Here is a 25,545-nt window from a genome sequence, read left to right on the forward strand (position 1 = left end):
GCAAATCTTGTGCAAAGAAAATTGCTTATATATGCCCATATGCAGAGTTGTACAAAATTACGATGAGCATATTCCCTATGTGTACACTTGGCTTACTACTAGTCATCATCATCAGTGTGCACTTGCACCTTCCCTTTACTAGGTTTAAAAGATACGCCTGGATTTACTCAAGCTCTGCATTGTTCTGAGTCAGTAACATCTTTAGGGGAGTGCGGACCGCACCGGGTGTCACCCTCCGAGGTGGTGACACCAAAATGTCAGCTCCTCCTCAGTGACCAGAAGCCAGGCACTGTACTGTGATGATATTGTGCAGCGCCTGGCTATCTGTCACTGAGGAAGAGCCAGCAGTGCGGGAAGAGTTTTTGAGGGCAGCCTGGCATCTTCAGGAGTGCTGGGCATGTCCCAAGAGTGATAAAACGGGTGTAGTGCTAGGCCACACCCCTTTACCACAAGGTCACGCCCCCTGTTGTCAGGTGGACTATTTGGAGCGCTGGGTGTCACTGACCCCAGTGACGCCACTGCCCTCAGTTATATTGAGATGCTCTCTTTCAACACCCATTACAGCCACTGCAGTTGTAGGTATAGATGTGATTGAAATGCGTATCACTCTGCATTGCCTGTACTTGCGTGTTTATACCGTAATTAATTTGTATGTGAGTTGGTGCAAGTATATATAATTAAACATGCGCTTACACTAACAATGGCCCAAAATCATTTTCATTGTAATATAATTCTGTGTCAACCCAGTTTGTCTTCCCCCACCTTTTTAGATTGTAAGCTCTCACGAGCAGGGCCAGCTACCCTCTTAAGCTTCTCCTTACTATAGTGTAATTTACTTCTTACTCACCACTAGGGCACCTAACACTTGGTTGCTTATGCTCTGTTGCTTATCTGGGAGATATGGTCGCTAATGTAGCAATATATATTATCCATGTCCTGTATTGTATTGTTCTGTAAGTCACTTGTATACAATTTGTTTTTGTACTTTGTAAGGCACTGCGGAACACTTGTGGTGCCATATAAATAAATTATAATAATAATAATAATAATAATAATAATAATTTTTTTCTTTTGTTTTTTTTTTGTCTTTTAGGGGGCCCTTTGGAAAAGAGGTAGAAATGGTTTGTCCGGGGAAATCGTAAGACCTGCTTCCATGTGAGCACAGCTGTGTCCCATGAACCTCGGGCAGCTGAGGGCGGAGCCCGCCTTGGTCTCTTCTGATTGGTTCTGGATGGAATTACGTTGAATGGACCAGAATCTTAGCGGGCTGGACTGCTTGTCAGAGCCAGATGAAAAAAGGTAAACAGAACATCACCACTGTGTTTATTACTTCTTCTTTTTTCACATATCCAATCTAGAGAACTATGAAGAAAGCACATGTTTTATGTCTGGAATGTAAGTTATTTAATAACTAGGTCAGTAACTGTGATTGAATGACTGTGAACCTATCCTCATGTGCCCCAGAGTCTTTGAGATATACATCCTGCTTTCTCTGTATAGTTATATTTATTAGCGTACATGTAAGTAGCCACTCGGCTTTCTTTACCATAAACTGTAATACGCAAAGACCGAAATAGAAAGTACCAGCCAGTGGCTTGCTTCTACCTAATATGCAATCCATTTTGTTAATGCATATGTCAGTCATGTAGCTAGATTGTTTTCTCAGCAAAAAAGAGAGCTACATAACCTGTAACAAGGCTTCTATTATATCATGGTGGAATAGGCACAAATAAGCTGTAACCCACAGAAACCAAATAAGCTATCAAACTCGTTAAACAACGTGAGTTAGTATGTGATTATCATAATTTATACAGATGTCACTCGTCTTTGCTTCAGTCGCGCCAAACAGCCCCTCTCGGTGGTAGGAGCTAATTGGTTGCTATGGGCAACTTCTACACTGGTCCACTTTGCCACGCTTTTCAATGCTTGATACATAAACCCACACAGTATTCTATTGCCCTTGTTTCTTATGTCCATTTGGCATCTTACCATTTTCAAGCTACCTGAGGTTATAAATGCCAGTCTGCTCTGATTAAGTCAGTATCACAATTGTCTGTAACCTTCACACTTTGTTACAGAAGCCAACAGCGAGAGGTTCTGGGATAAGGAACCACAATTTTGTGATTGTGTAGATTATACAGGAGGCGGAGCAAACACCTTCAAAAGTTGGAAAATGTGTGCATTGTAGAATTTTGTTATTAATAAAACTTATATCAAGTTGAAAAAAAAAACAAATGTATGGGTATCAACACAGTTTGTGAAGATAACTGGTCTCAATTTAAAAGAAAATGACATTGATGTAAATTCTTGCAAACACGTTTTATATAGCAGTATAATAACACTTTTTCATTTGAATTCAGAGTTGCTAATAACTCTTATTCAGTTTGTCCACTGACAGTTTTTTTTCCCCATTTACAGGGAAATGTGACCATGATCAGCAGTAGTGTTTGCACTTAATTGTTCTTTATTTTTCCTGAACACAGGGAAATTTGATTCTGATCAGGGCAAAATTTCCCTAGCAATTAGGTAAAATTTTCTGTTCAGTTTTGTTTTTCTGTATTTAGTTTTGTTGGCTTTCGTGTTATTTATAAACCACAGCATTTTAAGTGCAAATATTGTTAGGGAATGCAATGGCCATTTTAGCCAGTAAAAAAAAAAAGGTAGAAACCAGAACATCTGAATTTTTGGTAGTGGAACCACTGCTCCTATTACACCACATCTTTATCTTAATCGGATTGTACAAGTCTTTCTGTATATACTGCTCACCAGGGACTGTTCAGTTCGGTAGAATGTTGCGTCTGATTGGTTATGAGATGTTTGTGAAGAACAGTGGCCAGCATGTAGTGCAAGGTATGTGTAAATCCTTATATCTCTGATAATGGGCTGAGTGCAGTATAGGATAGGTCTTTGTACAAATATCCTTTTGCTAATTAATATTGCATGTGGATATTCAAGTAGACCAGTCATTTGCACATAAATCTACCTTAGAGTTTTTTAAACATCTAAATAACTGTTTGCATTTAAAAACAGGAAGGAACTGTTCTAATTACAAGTTCTGTCCTCATGCAAAGCACAGTGAAAGGTTCTTCCAGAGCTGAGAAGTGCGTCTCTTATCTCCAGATCAGAATTACCTTGTATGTGGCAGCAGCTAAAACTATTGACCTGTTTTGTATTTTTTTATTTCAACACCTGCACCCCACAAGCACCAAGGACCTTATTCAGAGGCCGTCGCTCGGGAGCGATCGGTTGCACCCAAAGTGACCGAGAATATGCAAAACGAGCGCTCAGTCGCAAAGCACATCGTAAGCGCGGAAACACCCACAACAATGAAAGCACACCTCCTATCTCTACAGCCTAATTCAGAGTCGGTCGCAGGCGGCAACCTACGTCAGCACGATTAACACCTGTTACATTGTTAATTGCCTACAAACATCGGTTGAGGCAGTAACCATCGCCAACACTCGCAATGCTTAAGGTAGACCCTGGGCTAGCCTTAGCTCTGCGAGCAGTAGCGTCGTTATTGCAACGAGATGACGTGTGTGATGACTCGCTCAGAAATATATGCACGCCCTTAAAACGCTCTTTTTAAGGTCAACCACACCACCACACCCCCGTTCACAAACACCTTCCCCTGTTACCAACCACAAACGGCACGAAATGTCAATCACAGCTACGACCTCGTAGTGACTAGCGAGCAAGAGGATTGCGGTTGGGAAGACAGGCTTGCGCACGCACACTGCCAGGTACATGCACGCGCAGTGGAAAAAAACATCGCTCGCTACGTCCAATCGCTCCGTGCGACCGCCTCTGAATGAGGTCCCATGTTCTTAACATAGCTACAGTAGGTTGTTCAGTCCTCTCCCTATTCACATCTCCTGTGCGTTTATCATGCAGAGCTATTAGAAAATGAGGTTGGTTTCTAAATCCTTTAGCTCCATGCCAGTTTGCCTGAATTAGTCAAGCACTAAAGACCATTATGCTATCAACATCGTTATGTGTGGGGTCATAGGAGTAGATAGGGAGGTTTAATGATCTTAAGAGCCCAGCATTTAGAAAAATAAAAATTATCATGTGCACCACATGCAAAGTACATATTACTGAGTGGTCCTAACAAACCATACCTTTGTTAGCTTGTTTTTTAGGTTTACTCCTTAGAGCTAGTCTGTATATACCAGATTTCACTGCCAATGCAGAATGATGGATCAACACAGAAACATATAGGCTGATCTATTTTTCCCATGTTGATTTGTTGCTCTGAATTGGCACTGAAAGCTTATTGTTTTAGGCACCAAAGTTCCCTGTTTTGATTTTTTTTTCTAGTTGCATTTGCAAAGTTTAGTAACCAAATCATATAAAGAATGTACATTTAGGAAAAATGTTGCTTTAAATTGTGTAGTGAAAACAGGAATATTTGCATAGGTTTATCTAAGTTACAACATTTTAGCTCTGTAGAAACAGCTTGTATTTTAAGGACCTGAGTACACACCTAAAAGATTTATCTGCAGATGATGGTTGTTCATACATACTGAACAACCATCATCTAGCTGTGGGTCGCGTTGCGCCCCCCTCCCCGCGGCCTCTGCTGCAAGTGTACTGGCGGTCGACTCTGCCCGAATACACAGCACAATGTGCAGATATATTTGCCATCAGCTGTGTAACTCAATCTGTCTGTGAACGACGTCATTCACAGATACATCATCTGTACACACTGGCCGGTGCGCACACAATATATTGGCCGATCAATTGATCGGCCAATATATATGCCAATGTGTACCCAGCTTTAGTCATCGTTGTATTCCAAAAATTAAAAAGACAGTACTTGTCACAACCTGTGCAATTCTTCTTTCCTGTCTGGGGTGTCTCTGTTTGCTCTGGTGCTTCTAGCACACTCTGCTGATGCAGCAAACTTAGTGCTCTAGAAGCACCAGAGCAGAGAGCTATATACACGTGTGTGTATGTTTGGACTCTGTACAGGAGTTACATGCCTTTAGGTGAACATTAACCGTTCATCCACTGCGGAACCAGAGTCCGCTAATAAGTATCTGCAGTGCGCCCATCTTGGTCACATGCTATTTACCTTCCACACACTTCACTAAAACAGCTCTCATGGGTTTCCTGAAATGCACACTTAACAGACTTATGTAATCTGTGGGACCATGCCAAACGACAAATGCAAGCACTCTGTTCCCTGTCTGTGTCAATCTGTCTTTCGATGGACTAACTACACTAACAACAGCTGCCAACTATATAGTATATGTAATAATCATGGCGTGGTGATTGAGTAGTCCATGGTTCCTTGCGCTACCCTGAGAAGAACATACAAATATTGCTCAACTCTATCCTCCAGTAACTCCAAGGGGCAGGTTGGAGAAACATGACTCTTCTAGGTTTGGGAATATTATGTGGGTTGTGATTATAAGTTCTGTCCTCTGTACAGTTGAGTTGTTTTTTATTTATTTTATTTCCATTTTGAATGGTGTACTGAGCAGCAACAATAAAGAAAAGTTCATTGACTGTAACATTGCCATTTCAGTCAAAATGCATACGTGTGTATGTTTGCTGTGTGTTTTCTCTTTCTCTACAAAAGGAATGATAAGGAATAGTGGAATGTGGTCATTTCACATGTATGATTAACTCTCTATTGGGAGGAAATGGTTACTAAGCAGAGGACCAGTGCAGTACCCAAGGTATAATTATGACTGTACCATCTGAAGTATTCCATGTCTATAGAGTTCTAATACAATCATGCCCCTGCCATTCACACACAATTGCATAACCCACATTGTGCCAATTACCCTACCCAACATTTGTCCTTTCTTAAGCTGCATACACACGGTACGATCTGCACAAACAACGATATCGTTGAACGATTTCCCTTGAACTTTTCTGTAGTGCAGGACAAACAATGTTGGGTGTACACACTGAGAGATATGTATGATAGATATCTTTCAGTGAAGTCATCCTGCCACATCTCTGAACATCGTGATGTAATTGTCCAAGTTGGCCTGCATGTACGGACGACCATAGATATCGTTATCGTCCATGTGGGAATGCACATCGTTGGTCGTTTGTTGGTCATTGGTTGCATAAAAATGAACAATATGAACGATTTATCGTTGAACGATATCGTACCGTGTTTTCGCACCTTTACAAATGGGTAGAATATTGAATCCTGGTGGCTCTCTTTTGTTTGTTTTCCTAGATGTAAAGTGTAAGGTTGCTGCTTATAGGGTGTGTACAGCATGTCTTCTCAACATATTTGCATGTAGACATGCCCTGATGTGACCTGCAATAGTGTGCTTATCAGATGCTAACATAACATGAGTGCTCTCTTTAGACATAGTAACAACAACATAAAGAAGTGAACCTATATACAGGGAACATTTTCTCTTCTTAAAGTTATACTTTCAGTGTAATACTTTAATATATAGCCAGATGAGTCACAGGTGCCTGAGGAAGGAATGCAAGCTAGTCTCAACTTTATGCCTTCAGTCTTAGTTGAAACAAGTTCTATATCCCAGGCCCAATGTTTCCTTTTGTCTGGCTTCATTTACTGGGCACTTTTGTGTCTTTGTGCTGATGTGATATACATACAGATTCCATTCCCTGTAGCTGCTTTTTGTGAAGTCTGGTTCTGTGCTCAAGATCTCCTGTAAGACATTGTGTTCAGGCAGGTACTATATCTCACAGTTCCCTTCTCTCTATCTCCCTCTAGTGTAGTAAGTAGTGTCATCTCCATTTAGTTCTTTTCTGCTTATGTGTCACCCATATGCTAGAGTTACTTCCTTTCGTCAGCAAAGAGACCAAATTAATGTCACCCTTCTCCCTTTTGGAAGAGATGGGAGCCAGCAAAGATTATGTCCTGTGACTTTATGATGTTTCACTCGTTAGCTTTGTGTCGTTTTATAGTAGAAATGTAGTAGCTGAGCCTTTTAAACTGATAAATTGTAGGAAGTAATTTACAGATAATCAAGTCAGTAGTGATATGCAGATTTGGGCTGTGATAAAGCAGTGTTTCTCTGTGGGAGCAATTGGTCTGGTGTCGGGTCACATGTTTGAATTGTGCTGGGTACATTGTCTGACATCACACAAGCTGATAAGTACCCATGTGTTACAGGCACATGATGTGATATATAGTGGTTTAGATTCATTTACATGAAGGCATTTTAACATGTAATGCCTCCACCCTGCCAAGAAGGCATCTACAAAGGTTTAGCCGTTCAATACAGGTTAAGCATTCCTTGTGTGACAGTGCCAGCAGTATGCCTGTAGTCATATACAGTATATGGCAAAGGCAGGGCCGTAGCTAGGGTGGTGCGACTTGTGCCATGGCACAGGGTTACTGCAGGGCAGGGGGCGCTGTTTGGGCCTGTCAATTTTCCTGTTTTTTATCATTCTCACTTGTAGCTTCCTCATATTTTATCCCCAGCATCTTCTGACCCCCCCCTCTCTCTTCCCTGGCCCTTCCCCATGGGGCGATGGCCTTTTTCAGGAGCACTATCTTATGTCCCTATTTGTAAAAAATCGGGGGGGGGGGGGCAATGCCCTCTCTGGCACAGGGCACCAAAAAGTCTAGTTACGGCTTTGGGCAAAGGTAGCCACTGTATCTAATGTATACCTATTTATTTGCATGTCTTTTAAAATATTCGTATACTTATGTACTGGAACATTGATCGCAGCCTTTAGGACATTGATGGGCAACATGATATGCTTTAGAGGCATCACAAGTTGTACTTGGTCTAGGTCACTGACATGTCCTGGTGTTTCCAGGAAAGACCCATCTTTTATCTAAATGATAAGACTTAGTTTCCTATAAATCCAAGCACCAAAATTTCTAGGGTAATGGAATAGCACCCTATAGCTGCTTTATATTGTTAAAGTTTATGTCACATGGGTAACCCAGATTTTATTTTATAGTCATGGCTGGCCTACCATCCTGTACATTAAATTTGCAGTGTTTACATTACCCATACTATAAGCTATCCATCTTTATAAGTAACCAGTGGTGAACTGATCTGCTGCATAGACTGTGTGAATGCACTGTGCTGCCTTGTGATATAAGAATGACTGGTAAGAGGAGCAAAGAGAGTAAATAACAGTAGTCGGGGGACATTTGACCACTCTGGGCACTGCATGCTTCCCCTTTGCCAATTGTTGTCCTCCACTGTTTGTGTCCGTCTGTATGTTGCTGTCTAGCCTAGAGATACAGACAGTCTCTTGCACTCTCCAGCAGTTCTGTTACAGTTGTTGGAATTCCTTTGTTCAGTCTGTAAGCTGAACTGTACTGCCTCTCATGTGGTCCTCAGATGTGTGATTTAGTACACATATGTAACAAAAGCACATAAATAAATCACAGATGCATGCATGTACAAAATATAAAATGCACGCTATAACATATACACATAATATAGATAGGCTTGCTTACTAACTTTGCTGACTTGGACATGTAGAAACCTATCTTTCTCCGCATGCTGATACACACCCCCTAACTCTGGTATTTACCGGGTGTGCCAACTCTTTTATGCCCTTTTCAGTTACTAGTCGATGCATAACGACAGGACAGTGGATGACAAGAAAGTGCCCAGTAGGAGCTCATTGGGTCTATTTACTAAGCTGTGTTAGAAGATAAAGTGAACAGTGATAAGGTACCAGCCAATCAGCTCCTAACTGCCATTTTTCAAAAACAGCCTGTGACATGGCAGTTAGGAGCTGATTTACTGGTACCTTATCACCGTTCACTTTATCTCCTAACACAGCTTAGTAAATAGACCCCTCAGTCTTCTACGTATGACCCATTAAGATTATCAACATTTTTAGAACTGTTTGACTATAGATTTTTGTATGATTCTCAAGAAAAATTTGGCCTTAAGTGTTCTGGACTGAATTCATGCTATAATTTTTTGTTTCACCTAGAATCCAAACCACATCACAGAGCAGAATGAATTGACATAGTCATTGTCCCAGCTTTATTTATTGTAGCTATCTCTTCCACTGCTATAGTTTTCACTCTCTCCATTATGTTTGTACATTATATATTCCCCTTTTGTTATTGGGAGATAGACTTCTATGTCTTCCCCTAGTATGGGCATATACAATTGTATCTCACCTTGTTATCAGAATACAGAGTTAACCTTCCCTTTAGTTAATATTCTCCCTATTATGATAATATAAGTTTATCCACCACTGTTAAAGCTTTCTCACCTGCATTATGTACATACCTATATAAGTGTATTTTCCCATAACAATGTGGGGGTGGGATATAACTCTATGGGGGAGATATACTAAGCCTTGGAGAGTGATAAAGTAAAGTGGAGAGAGATAAAGTAGCAACCAATCAGCTCCTAAAGGTGCCCACACACATACCGACTTGCTCCCAATCAGCCGATGTACATGATTTCCCCTGAACTCTCCCCAGGCAGTCTTGGTCACGATGTGGAGTTAAAAATGTCCAATCTGACTTAAGATCTATCTTGCAGCCAATGCATTGTATCCCAGATTGGCTAATCTGCCCTACAGCACGGCAGATGTGAAGATGCGAGGTACGACGAGCGGGGACGCGCATCGGCATCGTGATCAAGAGTAGAAACTCATTATTTGTACTTTTTTTATCCAATTCGTCGTCACGATTCGTCGAAATTGGCCAAATCGTGTAAAATGTCGCTATGTGTGTGGGCACCTTAACTGTCACTTTACAGGCTGTGTTTGAAAAATTACAGTTAGGAGCTGGTTCATTGGTACTTTGTCTCTCTCAGCTTTATCACTTTCCAAGGCACCTCTTGTATACTCATAACAATCTAACAAAGGGAAGGGAGTTTATCTGTATTCCACTCGCCAGGGGCGCCGACCAAAGGGGGGGAGCCACCCAGGTGTGCCACCAGTAGCCAAGGGGCGGACAAGTCCCTCGACCCCACAAGTGTAGGGCAGACCGCAGTGAGAGCGGTCTGCCCTACACAGTTTACAAACACGCAGCCGCCAGCAGCGGCTGTGTGTTTGTAATAGCAGCCAGCCAATGAGAGTCTGCATGACTCTCATTAGCTGCTGCGTCGTCCGCGGAGAGAGCCGGCTGGAGCTCACTAATGAGCTCCGTCTTCCGGCTCCCTCTGCAGCATGTGATGGGAGAGACATCATGAAGTATGATGTCTCTCCTATGCAGGAGAAGAGCGGGCGGGACTGAGCGGACAGCGGCGGTCGCTTCAGGAGCGAGGATCAGGTAAGTTTCTTTTTTTTCTTTGTGTGTGGAGGGGGGGCACTGAAATAGGGGGTGGCCGCTACTGGGGGCAATTTATGGGGGGGGTGCCCACTACAGGGGGCTCTGTATAGAGGTGGTCACTACTGGGGGCACTGTATAGGGGTGGCCACTACTGGGGGCACTGTATAGGGGTGGCCACTACTGGAGGTAATTTAGTGGGGTGGCCACTACGGGTGGCACTGTATAGGGGGGCTACTAATGGGGGCAATGCAGCATAGGGGGATTGCTACTGGAGGGTTACTACTGGGGGCACTGCATAGGGGAGGGGCACCAGTCCATTACATTGCCAGGGGAGCTTGGATCCCTAGATACACCCCTGGTGAGAATCCCGACTCTCTTAAAGGTAAGTACACTAACCCTCCCTCCCCGGTGCATAAACCTAACCTCCCCCCCCCCCCCCCCGCACCCTAAACCTAACCCTCCCCCCCTATTGCCTAACCCTAAACCCCTCCCCTAACCCCTGATGCTTACCTTCTGATTCAGGAGCCGTGATCCCTGCGCTGTCGGGATTGCGGCGTCTGTATCCTGCCCACTGGGATGCTGACTACATCCCATAACTCTGTGTATCTCTTAATAACAAAAGGGAAGTTGCAGCTTTTTCCTTATTACATATTTATAGGAACAAAGCAATTTGCCTACACTAGAAGATGAACCCCCTCCCTCCCCTTGTCTCCCTGATCTCAGCTCATGCACATGCCAATGACGTCCTGCTTCAGAAATAGAGAAAACTGCTTCCAATTAGATTCGCTCTGAACACCATATACATCACATATTAACTGCTTTGCCCCTGGTGCAGTCTACCATTGTGCTGTGTACATTGTTTTACTGTTCACTGCAGTTTTATTGCCTCAATCAAACATGAACTTCCTTCACTCCTGTAATATACACCTGCTTGTCTGAAGAGCAGTTTAAATATTTTGTAACTGAAATGAAAGAGGTTCACCCTGGGGCAAGGCAACTTAAAATGCACTCAGGACGTACAGCCCAGCACCCCTTAGTGGTATTGTTTTGTAGCAAGTGGCCATCATTGTATGGGACATGCAATATAAATGTGGGAATTGCTCATTCGGTTTATATGCATTGATTACTGGAATGTGATTGGTTCCTGCTGAATTGATTAGTATAGCCCAGAAAAGGGCTGCATCCATTGTGCGCATTAAATACAGGTAAGCACCATACAGATTGGCATATAAATGTATAACTAATAATATGATGAATAATAGTAGAATGCATTTATAGTAGCAAAATATAATCAAGAAGCATTAAATTGAACAAATAAAAATTATGCTTAATTTACCTACCCAGTTAGTAATATGTACTGTAGAAAACGCCAAAATGTTAACAGACATTAACAATAAAAAAACTCCTCTAAAATATTACATAACACATATGCATAAAGTGGTTGCTAGGAACGAAGAGGGAATAAATAGCAGAAAAGATTATACACAATTCTGGTTGCTCGCCAGCTATTACATCATATTTGTCAATGTCCTGTATTCAGAAACTATTCAGTCTTTCCTAATTGGGGTTTTAGCAATTCTCATTTCACAGTCCTCTAAACTGTAGACTTCCAGCGAGATTCTGATTTGTTACTTTGGTTGTGTGTGAATGTTGGTATGGTTATACAATAGGTTCCCATCCAGACAGGCACAGCTGCAGCTTTCCCACACAATAAGTCAGAGGGAGAAGTGCAATAGTCTCAACAGGAATGGTTCTAGTATATATGCTACTCTATAGTATGATACTAATTATGAACATGTTGCATTGTACCTATGCAGAGTTAAAGAACAGGATGCAGTGAATAATGATAATGAGTATTTACTATTTATGAAAATACAATGGGTTTGCAAAAAGTACTCTTCTAGCCCAAAGAGAAAACCGCACTGTCTGCTTATCTCTAATATACTTCTGAGTATCTGTACACTGCTAATGAGACTTCTGCCCTGTATAGCTGCATTCATTGTCTATACGGAATTAGTATGACGGGTTCGATTCCCGTCAGCGGCAGCCCGACACGAGCAGAGTGCGACGCAGCGGAAGCCTGACAGCGCTGGAAATCCCGATCGTGTATAGGTAAGTATTTACTAACCTAATCTAACCCCCCTAACCCTAACCCTCCTTAGGGGTGCCTAACCCTAACTTCCCCCCCAAGTGCCTAACCCTAATCCCCCCTCTAAGTGCCTAACCCTAACCACCCCCTTCCCCGCTGCCTAAACCTAAGTCCCCCGGGGGGGTGCCTAACCCTAAGTCCCCCCCGGGGGTGCCTAACCCTCCCTCCCCCTAGCCTAACCCTCCCTGGGGGGGTGCCTAACCCTAAGTCCCCCCCCGGGAGCCATAAACCTAACCCACCCCCCCCCCCCCCCCCCGCGACTGTCCGCTCGCGGCGCCTGGCATCCCTACGATCGGGATGCCGGGCGCCGGTCTCCCGGCGTCTGGGAAATGCGGGCGTCTACATCTAGACGCCTGGCATTTCACCCTTGCCGGGAAATGGCAGTCGGGAAGCCGGCTGACAGTATTTAGGCAGTCGGCTTCCCGATTGCCTCCCGTCTATACACAGATATGGAGCATGTTGCACTGTATAATTCTACAGAGTACCTGTACATGGATGATGCACATGCTGCACTGTATAATGATATCTATGACATTAATTTTAATGGCAAAATATGCAAGCAGTATCCATAAAGGGTGCACGTCCACGTGCTGGCTTTTGAAAGTATCCCAGAATATGAGTCTACATGTAATTTGGTGGGATTATAGGATCACAGAAAGGAGGTCCAAATGGAAAGTGCCGGGGGTGTGGTGGTGTAATGATGTGCATCAGTGCCGCCATGTTCCCCTCTTCTGCTGCTGCGCAATACCGCAATTCCTACCAACACACAGCTGGGCCATGATGGCATGATTTGCTGCAAAGTAGATACACCCTCCATGCCTTTTGTGTTTTGAAATACTGTACTGGTGAGCGAGGTAGCTGACACCTTCAATTACACTATTTAACTATCTCATCCGTTTAAGCAATTCTGTTTTGTTGTTATTTTTGGTGTGATTTTGTCTCATTAAGCATAAGAAACATCCTTAATCCACCCATAATTCAGAGTAAATACTGTAGCCTTGTGTGCATCAAGATGGTCTTTTTCTCAAAAGCCACAGGCAGAGGTGATAAACATGTCACAAAGCAAGGAGAACTTTCCCTGATGCCTAATGCTTAAGCACTCCAAAACACTAGGGGTGAATCAGTGTTGGACGCAGGGAAACCATCCGTCACATGCACCGAGATGGTTAACGCACAGCGGCCTGACAGGGTTCATGCAGATTCCCGATTATCAGGAATCTGCCCATTCGTCTGACCCTTACCGCGCATGTGCAGTACGGGTCTGCGATCTCGCACTCAGTCCTGTAGCAGACTGTCAGTGATTGACAGTCTGCTGATATTTCTGTGCGGGGAGGGGGAGGCAACGGCCTCCTTTTTCCAAAACAGAGGCGTGTCGCCATAGTTGGGGGTAGTGGAGAGGCCAGGATCTCTATTGGCTGACAAAGATTTCCTTGTCTCTTTTACTTATCTGCGGCGGCCGGCTTGCTTGACCCCATGGTCACTCAGCCAGATGATGGAAACGCAGATGATCCCATGTTGCGTCCAAGGACCCAGCTCGGTTCAGTAATGCACGGCTCCTGCTGCATTACCATACTGGTGCTATCGCAGCTGCTACCATGTTAGCAGCTGCAATAGCAAATGCGTCCGCAGCTGAACCAATGCCCAGAGATGCATGCAGTTTTGAGATCCATGCAATTAAGATTGGAGTTTCTGGTTGGCAACTGGGAAGGTGGTTACCAGCCGTGGGCGTGTGGTGGGCATGTCGGTGTCAGCAACTGCGGCTAAAGATGCCGTTTCACTGTCTGACTGACCACAGCAGCAGAGTGTCATTCTGTGCCTGCCACCGGCAGGTGTAATGTCTGATGGTGTCCTAATAGTGCTTCTTTGTACGTACATAAGCAGAATCACACTGCAGCCGGTGGGCGTCTCCATAGGACGCCCTTTGTCAACACATTAGAGTAAAGATGCAGTAGCGTCTGCAACTGCGCCCACCTCTGATTCACCCCCACTGTATAGTTTAATTGTATATGATCCCACTTAGTAGTTATAGACAGGTAATAATTGTATAACGATAGTTATCTCTGTCACAGAAAACATGATCCACTGTTTACTCATATTGCATATCTATTGTGAAATAGAGTATCTTATATGTGATATTTTATCTTAGAATTGTATCACTCAAGCTCCAAATTCTCCCAGAGTGCTTAATGGGTTAATGAGTGCTAAATTTCTTTATTCCCTCTCCCCCCACCTGTCCTGGTGACCGTAGACATACACTGTGCTATATGCTGAATTATCCATGGATCCTTCAAATCACAACTACACGCCCAGGATATGAGCAGCAAATGGTTTCTGTTAGAGAATGAACTATTTCTTTTTGCATCAGATTATTCTCTTTAAAAGCAGAGCTGTGCAGGAAGAATTCTACATTTATGTTATGAAAATTCTCAATCTATACTTTTTTAACTGTAGGTTAATATACAAACAACATGAATTACACATACAGGCTTGGTGGTGTAGTTAGAAAAGTTTTGTAGGCATGCCTTTTATAATAACATGACTAAAAGGGCATTATTTTACAGCAAACAAAAAAATATCAGCAAATTTGATCAGACTGCAGGAAATTAACTGCAGAGTCAGCAGAAACGGAAACGCTAATTAAATATGCAGCAAATCTAGTGGAACTGAACTATCTAATTAAGTCTCTGTTGCTGCCTGTTCCGTACCTGTATTGTGCCCATTGGTCATGTAACAAGAGACCAGTGCTGCAACAGGCGCTATTTGTATTTTGTTTGTAAATGTAGGAAGAGCAGTGAGTGCATTAGAGAAGGTTGGCACCACTTCTGCCCTGTAATCTGTATAAACCCTAGGCTTGGCACTGCATTTTGTTGTGTGCGAAGGGAAATCCCTTGCTCACATATAAATAGGGATTCTTTGCCAGCATGGATCTTCCTCCTGTTTAGCTAGCAACAGAAGAATCGTCAGTGAGAGAGGCGGAGGTATAGTGCCGCAAACAGAGATTGGTCTGTCACCGCCCACAACGTCAAATGAAATGGTAGTAGTCTGTATGACTCAGACAGATTTAAAATGCTGTGTGATGTTCCATTTGTCAGAAGTATGCCTGGGGCAGAACAGGCAGAAGAGACACATTGCTTTTCTTCTTTTTTGCTACTCTGCCACTCACGCCTGTTGCATGCATATAATAAGGTTTATTTAGAGGTTTTAAGGGTATTGTATTTTGTCTTAAAAAAAATTGACCCAAAGACTCGTTGGAGGCTGGATTTGAGTCCAAATGTTGCCAACTTTTTACTTTGGACAGGTCATTTTGTCCCCTCAAATGTTACACACTGTATTGTATTATTAGGTCAGTTAGGTAGGGACTCTCTGTTATTGATGACTTTTGTGTACAATACCAAATGAAATGTACAGTATGTATTGTATACAAATAAAAGAAAAATTATTATAGTGTCCTTAGTTATGCTTTAATCTCTTATTACATGTCTTAATCTTTTTTTGTAACATTAATCTATTCCATGTGTACCTTCTTTCTTTAACCCATGCTATTGATTTTTTGGTATACCTTTTCAACCACAATTCATCACTTTTTATAATGCCCTTACGCACATCTCCTATATTTATTTATTATTTATTTATTAACAGTTTCTTATATAGCGCAGCAGATTCCGTTGTGCTTTGCAATTTGAATCAACATTAACATTTTACTTGGTTGTAAAAGACATGCATACACACATACATACATACAAGACATACGTAAAAGACATGCATAAGGGTAAGAGGGCCCTGCTCGCAAGCTTACAATCTATATTCTCAACTAACCAGAATGCCTAGCATTGGCAGGCTTTGATTAATGTATTTATTACTTTATTTTATTTACTGGTGTATCAGACCTGGCATAAGTCCGCCCCCACCCCCACTCTGTCCTGCACCCCACAAATTCCCTGCTTACCACTACTATTATTATCCCATATATTCCCTGCATAGATCCCCTGCTTATTATTATTATTGCTCTATAGATCCCTTGGTTACTTGGGCATATCTAGAATGGTTTCATTTTTCAAACATTAATAAATACATGAAAACAAACTAGAAATGTAGCAAATACGAGCTAATGGTGTTGTTCTTACCATTGATTTTCAACATAGTACATGGTATGACCTATTTTTTCAACTGCTGATTGTATTGGTAAAATCGCAATACACAGAAAACATGTTAAAAACACCTAAAAAAGTCTTAAGGTGCTGGTCTTTAGTTAATTTGTATACTTTATACACACTTCTGAATAAGCTCTTACTGCAGATACTTTCAGTCAGTATACATTGACTCTTTAACTACATGCAGACATTCTGTGCAACGCCCTTCATTTAAACTTTCTTTAACAATTTTATGTAACTTTGTATCCTCCCTAAAAAACAAGTATGTATTTGTGTATCATTGTCCCATGTTGTGATGTTCCATGAGCATGTGAGAAGGAGACCACAATTTTATCTTGCAACTACACGTTTGCCTGTTTTGGATAAGAGATGGGGACCTAGATTGTGACCGATAAATGGGTGGAGAAGAGGCTCTGACCTTTTTATTCATTATGTTTTCTCAGAGGGAATATCTCTGTCCTTAAAATCCCTAAAACAAATATTAATATTATTAATATGAACTTAATGTCTTTAAATGCCGTTATCATAGATGGTTTATGACCATCAAGCCTGTTATCAAATAGCAGAAACTACAAATGGCCAGACTGATGTCGTCATGGGCTACACTTTTATTAATAGGGTAGAGTCCTGTAATCTGTGTTGCAAAATCATATAACATATCAGGTTTGTGATGTTTTTTATGTTTATTTAATTTGATAAATTGTTGCTGTGCAGAGGTCTATACTGTCTTTCCAAGAGACACAGCCGTCACAACTTCCTAGGTCACTCCATTACCCTGATGTTGGGTAACTAGGCTATGGACAAATCTAATAGTAAGGTATATTTTCTTTATCTATTATGTTTTGATTTATTTGTCTATTAACAGCACCACCATCTCCTCTAGCCCGCAAATGCACTTTGTTGGAGTTATCTCTGACTCCTCCCTCTCCTTCAAACCACACACTCAATACCTTTCGCAGTCCTGCAGTTTTCAACTGCAAAATATCTCCAGGATCAGATCCTTTCTAACCCTGGAGGCAACTAGGATCTTCATCTCCAATGGTCATCTCCAGACTGGACTCCTATAAACCTCCTCTTATCTGGCCTCCCTTACTCCCACCTATCTCCACTACAATCTATCGTCAGTGCTACTGCCCAGCTCATCTTCCTTTCCAAATGCACTACATCTGCCTCCCCTCTATTAGCCCTAAATTGGCTCTCCTTGCCCTTTAGAACCCAATTCAAACGTCTCACATTCACTTACAAAGCCCTCACCCAATCCTATTTATATATCTGACCTTACATCCCTTCACATTCCTTCCCGCCCACTTTGCTCCACACATGAATGCTGGCTCTCCTGCCAACTGATTACTTACTCTCACTCCCACCTCCAAGCTTTTGCTATTGCTGCTCCTTACCTCTGGAACTCTCTCCCCATTTTTCTCAGACTCTCCACCTCGACTACAAAACTTCAAAATGTGCTTTCAAGATCCACTTCTCTATCAAAGCTGTCCAGCTCTCATCCTAACCCACTTCTCCATGCTCCTTGCTCCAGGGACGTGCAGTCAGGGTAGGTAGGCCCTGTCATACTCCAGAGATTTGATATAAAAATGATTAGAATATACAAAGAATATATATATAACTTAGAAACATCTTGTTTATTGTAATCATTATTATAGTTAACACTCACCAGCTTTGTGGAGCTCCCTGGGACTGCAAGGAGATGATAGATGAGGCAGCTCAGCCTCGCTTCTGTATAGTCAGACACTGCTTGCAGAGCCCCAGAAAGAGACCTAATGGAGGCATGCCTCTGAGTATGGGGGCGTGCATTGAGCACTGATGGACACCTTGGATGTGTCATGTGACTAGGAAGTGCACTGCAGTGTTTAGAGATCGGAGCTCAGTCAGCAGTAGTGAGAGAAGACACAATGATGCAGGTAGGAGAATCAGTAGACACTGAAGCTTAGTGTAGTGAGGGGAGAGTTACAGTGAGTAGGGGATGAGAGGCTCCCAGCACTCAGACCCTTCTCCTTGTGAGCCTCCCCGTCCATTGACCTCACCGCACGTCACTGCCTTGCTCACTTTCTCTCCCTTATGTGTCACCCCTGTCTGTCTGCCCCCCCCCCTTTAAACTGTAAGCTCTCACGAGCAGGGCCCTCTTCTCTCTTGTGTTTTTCTTTCTCGTACTTATACCATCATCTCCTCCCCACTGCCTACAATGGCACTAAACCATTGGGTTCTGCCGCCCTGCTACTTATTTGAGTATTATGATTGCTGATGCAGCAATGTTTATAAACCTTGTCCATGTCCTGCAATGTTTTGTACTGTAAGTAACTTTTTCCTTGTTTTTGTACTTTGTAAGGCGCTGCAGGCCCTTTGTGGCGCCATATAAATAAAGCATAATAATAATACTTCCTAGTTTGCAAGGCATTGAAAAGTGATAAGGCATTCACACTGAGGAAAAAGATACAAAATAGAGACAGTGTTTGTCTTATGTTGTAATATAAACAGAATTGAAACACTAAGGGCTCAATCCAACTCGCGAAGGGTGTGAGTTGCCGTTGCAACAGCGTTAAAATGCTGGCAATGGCACCACATCTCACACCCCTCGCGGCCAGCTCCAAGCCTGAATTCCTATAATTTTGCTCTGAGCCCTATGGGGCTGCGAGCACTTTTATGCGAATTCGGGCTGCCTTCAAGTGCGCCTGCTGCTGCTATGACTCGCACCTGCGAGTGCATCGTGTGTAATTTTATCGACCCCTATATTGTGAGAGTGACCCTTTAATTCAGTAGGTAGAATGTAAATAGAGTAATCAAATTTTGTATAAATAGGATTTCTTGCATTATGATCCGGCTATATATGCTGAGCCTGTGCCCTATCAATGAACAAACATACACAAATTGTACCAGGCTGTGCAGGGACAGTAATCCACTTATAGCTTTTACAGAACATGGAGGTTGTGTGACTGATGTGTGTGTGACTGCTGTTTTATAGGGTGTGACAAGGTTATGTTTATTTCTGAGGTTACAAGTTTACTGCATTTATGACTGTTGCGCTTTGGTATTAGTTAATTATCTATAGCCAAGTCTATAAGACGTATGTTATATGCAGTTTTGTTAATGTGTGTACATACTGTATATTGAAGTTATTGTGTGTTATAGTGATATTTCTAGGTAACGTCCAAATTTTATGTGTTTAGGGCACTAATTGAGGATGTGTTTGTTTTCTCCTTTTGTGCTCAGTGTACTGCTATATTTAATATATAAGATAATGGTAGTCACCTGGACTCAGAGACGGTCGTTAAAATTTTGATGCTTAGGTTTGTGGAACAAATTTCCCCATTTTTCATGGCATCTGACCTCTGGATGGCATTGTAATATTATACCTCTATCGTAGCACTTCCCACTCCTAGCATTGAGGTTCCCCCCTGCACATAAATGGCTGTAGTTATGTTTTTCTGTCGATCAATAGGAATCTCTAAATAGTCTGCTAGTTTTAGCTACCAAACTGTGCAATAGTGGATTCAATATCAGGTTTGTTGGATACAAGCAGACACCATTGGAATAAAGCAGACAGTAGTAACACACTGGATGGCTTTGCCTCTAAATGTTTTACTTTTTTTATTTTTTTAGTAATTATGTTATTTGACTTTCAGGATGATTAATGGCACTGCACAGTCTCATTCTGTGCCTAAAAACTGTAGTCCAATCCGGGATCTCCATACAGAAAATTGTGTCAGAAAACTTTTATCGGTTAACTGCCTAGAGTGTGAATAGAGAAAGGAGAGGGGTGAAACAGCATACCTCCAGAATTTACAGATTTTAATGTGTAGCCTATACACACTGGAATGCCTAGTTTCCAATTTCAAGTTCAGAGTGATGTCATGTCCTGCTTAAGTTTGTTTTCTTTTTCTGTATCCCCAATTTTTTTCCAAGACCATGCCATTACATGGGATGTAGGACAAAGAGCTGACAATCTTCAAACATAAAAAGTTGTTTGAGACAAGGGAAAGTTAAGCTAACTGTTTGCCCTTTGAGGTCAGACAGGAGGCGGATGTTTATCCCCAGGCTCCCTGTCCCGTGACTGCCTCTCCTCTCTCGTGCTTGTCCCCTCCCTGTCACCAGGGGGATATTTCAGGTGTCGGGATGCAGGCCTTGGCCTGAAGCCATGAACTGGGAAGACCTCAGGAGCTGGCAGTTTGCCCAGGCCCCTGTCTGGTACAGCATGTACTTTACCAGTGGGGGGGCTGAGGAGAGGGAGGGCTGGACTAAGGGGGGGGGAATTCTGCAGATATAAATCTTCACTGAGGTGTCCACTGTAAACGTAACCCCTGCAGTGCAGGCATAATTGCATCATATTGGCCCTCAGACAGTACAAGAAAGTTTAAGTTTGTAGCTGTAAGCTTGTTGTGGTTATACTCACCCTTGTTGAGGGGACAGTAGGTGAGCTGTAGAATATAGGGTATACTCCTCCTATAGGAAGGTGCCACAAAGCAGGCAATCGTGCAATATGTTACTCTTACAATGAAAGTGGAGCTGTCAGCTACACACACTGGAAGTAGCCTATAGCAATAATAAACATCACTGAGGTATGAGGCACAATGCTTTTAGTGAATTGATGGCTACATATTTATGAATATGGATTCAGACTACAAAATGACTGAAGGATACAAGACCACTAATGATCAATTCTGATATTTAGCTACCGACCACAAGGTGACAGAAAAGAGCTAATCTATTTTTGGGATCATTTTCCTCCAAAAAGATAGTCAGCACATAAATATTATGAATAAATGGGGTACTGTTCCACACACCTAAAAATGACGGAGAGATACAAGAAGTGGAATTATTTGCATCATTGGGTTACACAACCTTTGAAAGTTAGGGAACATGATATCCCTCCCACCATAGAATGATGACATATAGGAACTCCTCACCGCTGCACTTTTGCAGCTAGAAAAGCATTGCGTTCATAAAAGCTCAATCGTTCCTGTGGTAGATGAGGAGTGCACCGCTCATTACCAACTGTGATATAGTCCAGTCCATGGTCTTCAGCACTTAATTGCTCTTGCATGACTGGGAGGACCGTTTCCTTTTTAATTCAAATTACATTAATGTGGCAATTGAGCTCTTATAAACGGGGCAGCACAGACGGTGTAATGGTTAGCGTTACTGCCTCACAGCACTGAGGTCGTGGGTTCAATTCCCACCACGGCCCTAACTGTGCGGAGTTTGTATATTCTCCCTGTGCTTGCGTGGGTTTCCTCCAGGTGCTCTGGTTTCCTTCCACACTCCAAAAGTATGCTGGTAGGTTAATTGTGCGCATGTGATAGGGAATATAGGCCCTGATTCAGAGCCGGACACTCTGACCAGAGCGCTCGCTCTGAATCAGGGCCCACCTCCATTAATATGGAGCGTCCTACTGGACGCTCGTATAGCTGTGGGTCACCACCCACAGCATATACGAGTGTGCAGGATGATGGTCGCAATGGTCGCGACCATCGCCACTGCGAGCAGAAGCCTGTGGTTGAGTTTTTCAACCACAAGTGATGTCAGTGGGACGCCTCCGTCTGGCAGGCACGCCCCCGGCACGCACACCAAAGGGGGCGTGCTGTCAGTCAACATCGACAACACGCCCCCTTTGATGAGACACTACGAGCGAAGGAAAGGCTCCCTCCGTCGTGCGCATGTGCAGTGCAAACCATCGACCCAATTGCGAGCGGACAGCCGCTCGCGAGTGGGTCTGAATGAGGGCCATAGATTGTAAGCTCCACTCGGGCAGGGACTGATGTGAATGGCCAACTATTCTCTGTAAAGCGCTGTGGAATATGTGTGCGCTATATAAATAACTGGTAGTAAATAAATAAATAATAAACACTGCACTTTTATAGCTAAGAAAATGCAGTGTTCAAGCACTTTCCATGTGACACCACCCATAAGGTGAAACAGACAAATGGCTGCTATAAGACTTTACCTTGTTTCCACTGGGTGACACATTAGTAAGGTTTCATAAAACCTGTCCCAGTGTCACAGACAGGAGGTACTTATGATCCTACTGGCTTAATCTTTATGTGAACAATAAAAGAATCGGTATTACCCCATGCAACCTTTGATATGTTATGTGTGAACGTGCTAATGTATATACTGTTTATCTTCACACAAAACAAGGCAATTCTACTGGAGCCACTCCCTGCCATATAGCATGCTAGACATTGTTAGTTCCGCATAACTGAAAGTCTCTGCACCCAGCCTGAGCCTATATGGCTCCCTACAGCTCTCTATACTTCCCTCTACAGACCTCTTTTATATTACTATTAACCATAAAGACATAGAGGTGCAATTTGACCTTTACAATAGCAACGGCCTCTGTAGAACACCTGTGTGGACATGTGCATTTGAATATTTCTAGATATAGAAATCTGAATGCAGGTTAAATGTTCATCTGCGCGTGTGCGTGTAAAATTTAGTTATACTGAAAGTACAGGGAGCAGTATATAAAAAAACAAGGGCATAGAAGAAACAGTTTAGTATACAATATGTCTACAGTCCCAGATCTCTCACTGGTCCTATTTTTATGTTGCTAAGCTGCAGTTGCTATGGCCTACTGATGCTGATTGTGACAGCCAGGTGCACATGTGGAGGAGCGCCTTGCCTTGCTAATAACAGGGGATGAGATTTGGGATGCTCTTGTGATCTGTCATTGGCTTGTGCCCTAGTCACACCTTCTCTGGCAGACTTTGCTGCATGCGGTGTGCAGTAGAAGTACTAGAGGTTGCTCAGGCTGCAATTGAGCTAATTCAGCCATGAAGACTGTGAGAACAAGTACAGTGTGCAATGATTGTATTATGATTTTGTTTATCTGTTTCACCTTTGCTCTCTTTCACCAATCTTTAGCTATATAGTATGTCTTTTATCTGCTGACCCGTTTATCTTTCTACCTTATCACTGGCTTCCTGTATGTCAAGTCTCATTACCTCTCTTGCTCCCTTGCTTATCTCTTGTCCTTTTCTATAACTCATTTTTGTGCTCCCTTCCTTGTTCTTCACATTTAGTCTTTCTTATATGTAGCCAGTTTTTAGCTGACTGTATTTCTTATTTGTTCTCTACATTCCACCTCTCCTTCCTTTGTTCATGCATTGCTATGTATATCCTTCTGTTTTTGCTTTAGACAAAGTACAAGGAGGTGGGCTACTCGCTCTGTTGACAGCCCTCTCTCCCTCTCCCTTCCTCTCATCTGTGCAAGTTTATCTCTGGTTTGATTTTCCCTGCATCTGGTGGAAATCAAAGTTGTTTATGGCAAACCTGGCATGGATCCTCTGCAATCAGTACCCTATGTCGACTTCCAAAAATAACATTCCTGTCTTTGAAAACTCCATAAAGAACCAAACAGACCATACTTGTTTAACCACTACATAACCCCAATAAAGGAGCAAGAGGACATTCATGAAATCTTGATGCTAGAGTTATATATTTATTTCACTGTTGTATTTCTTTCAGCCTGATAACATCTGTCATGGAGGGAAAATTTGGTATTCGAAGGTATCACAGGATTTGTAAAGGTTTCTGTTCTGTTGAAATAGCTGTCTAAATCCATGATAATATTAAACCTGTTTAATGCTGTGCTCCCCCTGCTGGATGACTAACGCTGCATACACACTACACGACGCGTGTATGCGGCGATATCGTCATCGTCGGGCATGGCATCAATCACAATATCCCCAGATTGGGCTACTTGTACAGCCGACTGGTGGATATCGTAAATGACAAGCGGGAGCGCGCATCGCTGGTCGTTTTTCGCATACTCACTTGCTGAAAGTGTGAACGATAATGATATCGTTATCGTTCAATTGTTCCAAGTAGACTGCGGAAATATATCTTATGCATTCTACTCAACCCACTAGTGGAGGTGTAAATCACACGTGTACAGCTTCTGCCACTACTGGGTGACATGATCAGGGGAAGTATATATGATGTGTTTTATTTCTGTCACTGTCAGCTGGCGCAGAGAGAGGACGTTTATATAACTCATGTTCTGAACCTCCCACTGGTGGGTGACATGAACATATTATGTGTGTAATTCTTATATTTCCTTTGAAGTAAAGAGAGGAAATATATATTACGCTTGTACTGCTATATTAGAAACTGAGCTAACAGGGCACGTGTGTGCACATGCGTTGTTTGGTTTTGGCGCAGATTTTCCTGTCAAGTTTGTATCTCAGTACGAGGCAAAACGTCATCTTTGATGGACAAAACCTCGTCTTTGTCCATGAAAGATGACGTTTTGCCTTGTTCAGTGGTTCAAACTTGGCGGAAAGAGCCAAGCCAAAACCGAACCACTCATCTCCTAATGGCGGCACTCAAGGATTTGAACATAAACAACAGCAACACCTTCTTTACCAACGTTCAAATCCCTGAGTGCCGCCAAGTCTGTTCACATTCACGAAGGACAACAGGCTGAAGCTCACTAAGGGGCCCATTTATCAATGATCACATGCACAGTGTAATTTGGCCGCGATATTGGCACCCATGATTGCATTGCAGTATACAATCATATCTGCCAAATGTGTCACAGAGCTCCTGTAGAAACGGGGTCCGAAAGGCAATGTGCTTGGAACGAAGTGACCGCGATCTGTAGCCCATAGGCTACAGCAGCACAACGTCATCTTTAGAGGCACGTGGTATTTCCGACAGCATTGTATCCCTCATAGAAACCTATGGGGGTAGTGGCTGCTGTCGGAAATTAAAATGCAGATACTAAACAAATGCCACTCTAGGTTCGTAAAGCCTTTATAAAGAGCAACATTCAAAACAGATGCAGATCCTGATGAAAAAGCATCTGCTCTGAAACTTTGATCTTTATACAGCTTTGAAAGTCTTTATGGACCTGGAGTAGTGTTTGTTCAGTATCTCTCTCTCTCTCTCTCTCTCTCTCTCTCTCTCTCTCTCTCCACACACATGTGTATGCGTGTGTGTATATGTACATATATTAGGGATGTGCAGGCTCGGATTAGTTCGGATTTTCCCGTCAAATTCGGATTTTTCCTGCCAAAACCGGG

At 42.7% G+C, this 25,545-nt stretch overlaps 1 protein-coding gene across 1 annotated transcript in view; it reads left to right on the forward strand.

The window, feature by feature from the left end:
• Positions 1-25,545, forward strand: part of THRA (thyroid hormone receptor alpha) — a 155,149-nt gene that overhangs the window by 93,003 nt on the left and 36,601 nt on the right. The window contains exon 2 of the mRNA XM_088474734.1: positions 1,094-1,299. Within this exon, the coding sequence (XP_088330860.1) occupies positions 1,247-1,299 (53 nt within the window). The 5' untranslated portion in view covers positions 1,094-1,246. The remainder of the gene's footprint in view (positions 1-1,093; positions 1,300-25,545) is intronic.

Source organism: Taudactylus pleione, unplaced genomic scaffold (assembly GCF_031769625.1).
Source record: "Taudactylus pleione unplaced genomic scaffold, aTauple2 ptg000155l, whole genome shotgun sequence".
Lineage (NCBI taxonomy): Eukaryota > Metazoa > Chordata > Amphibia > Anura > Myobatrachidae > Taudactylus > Taudactylus pleione.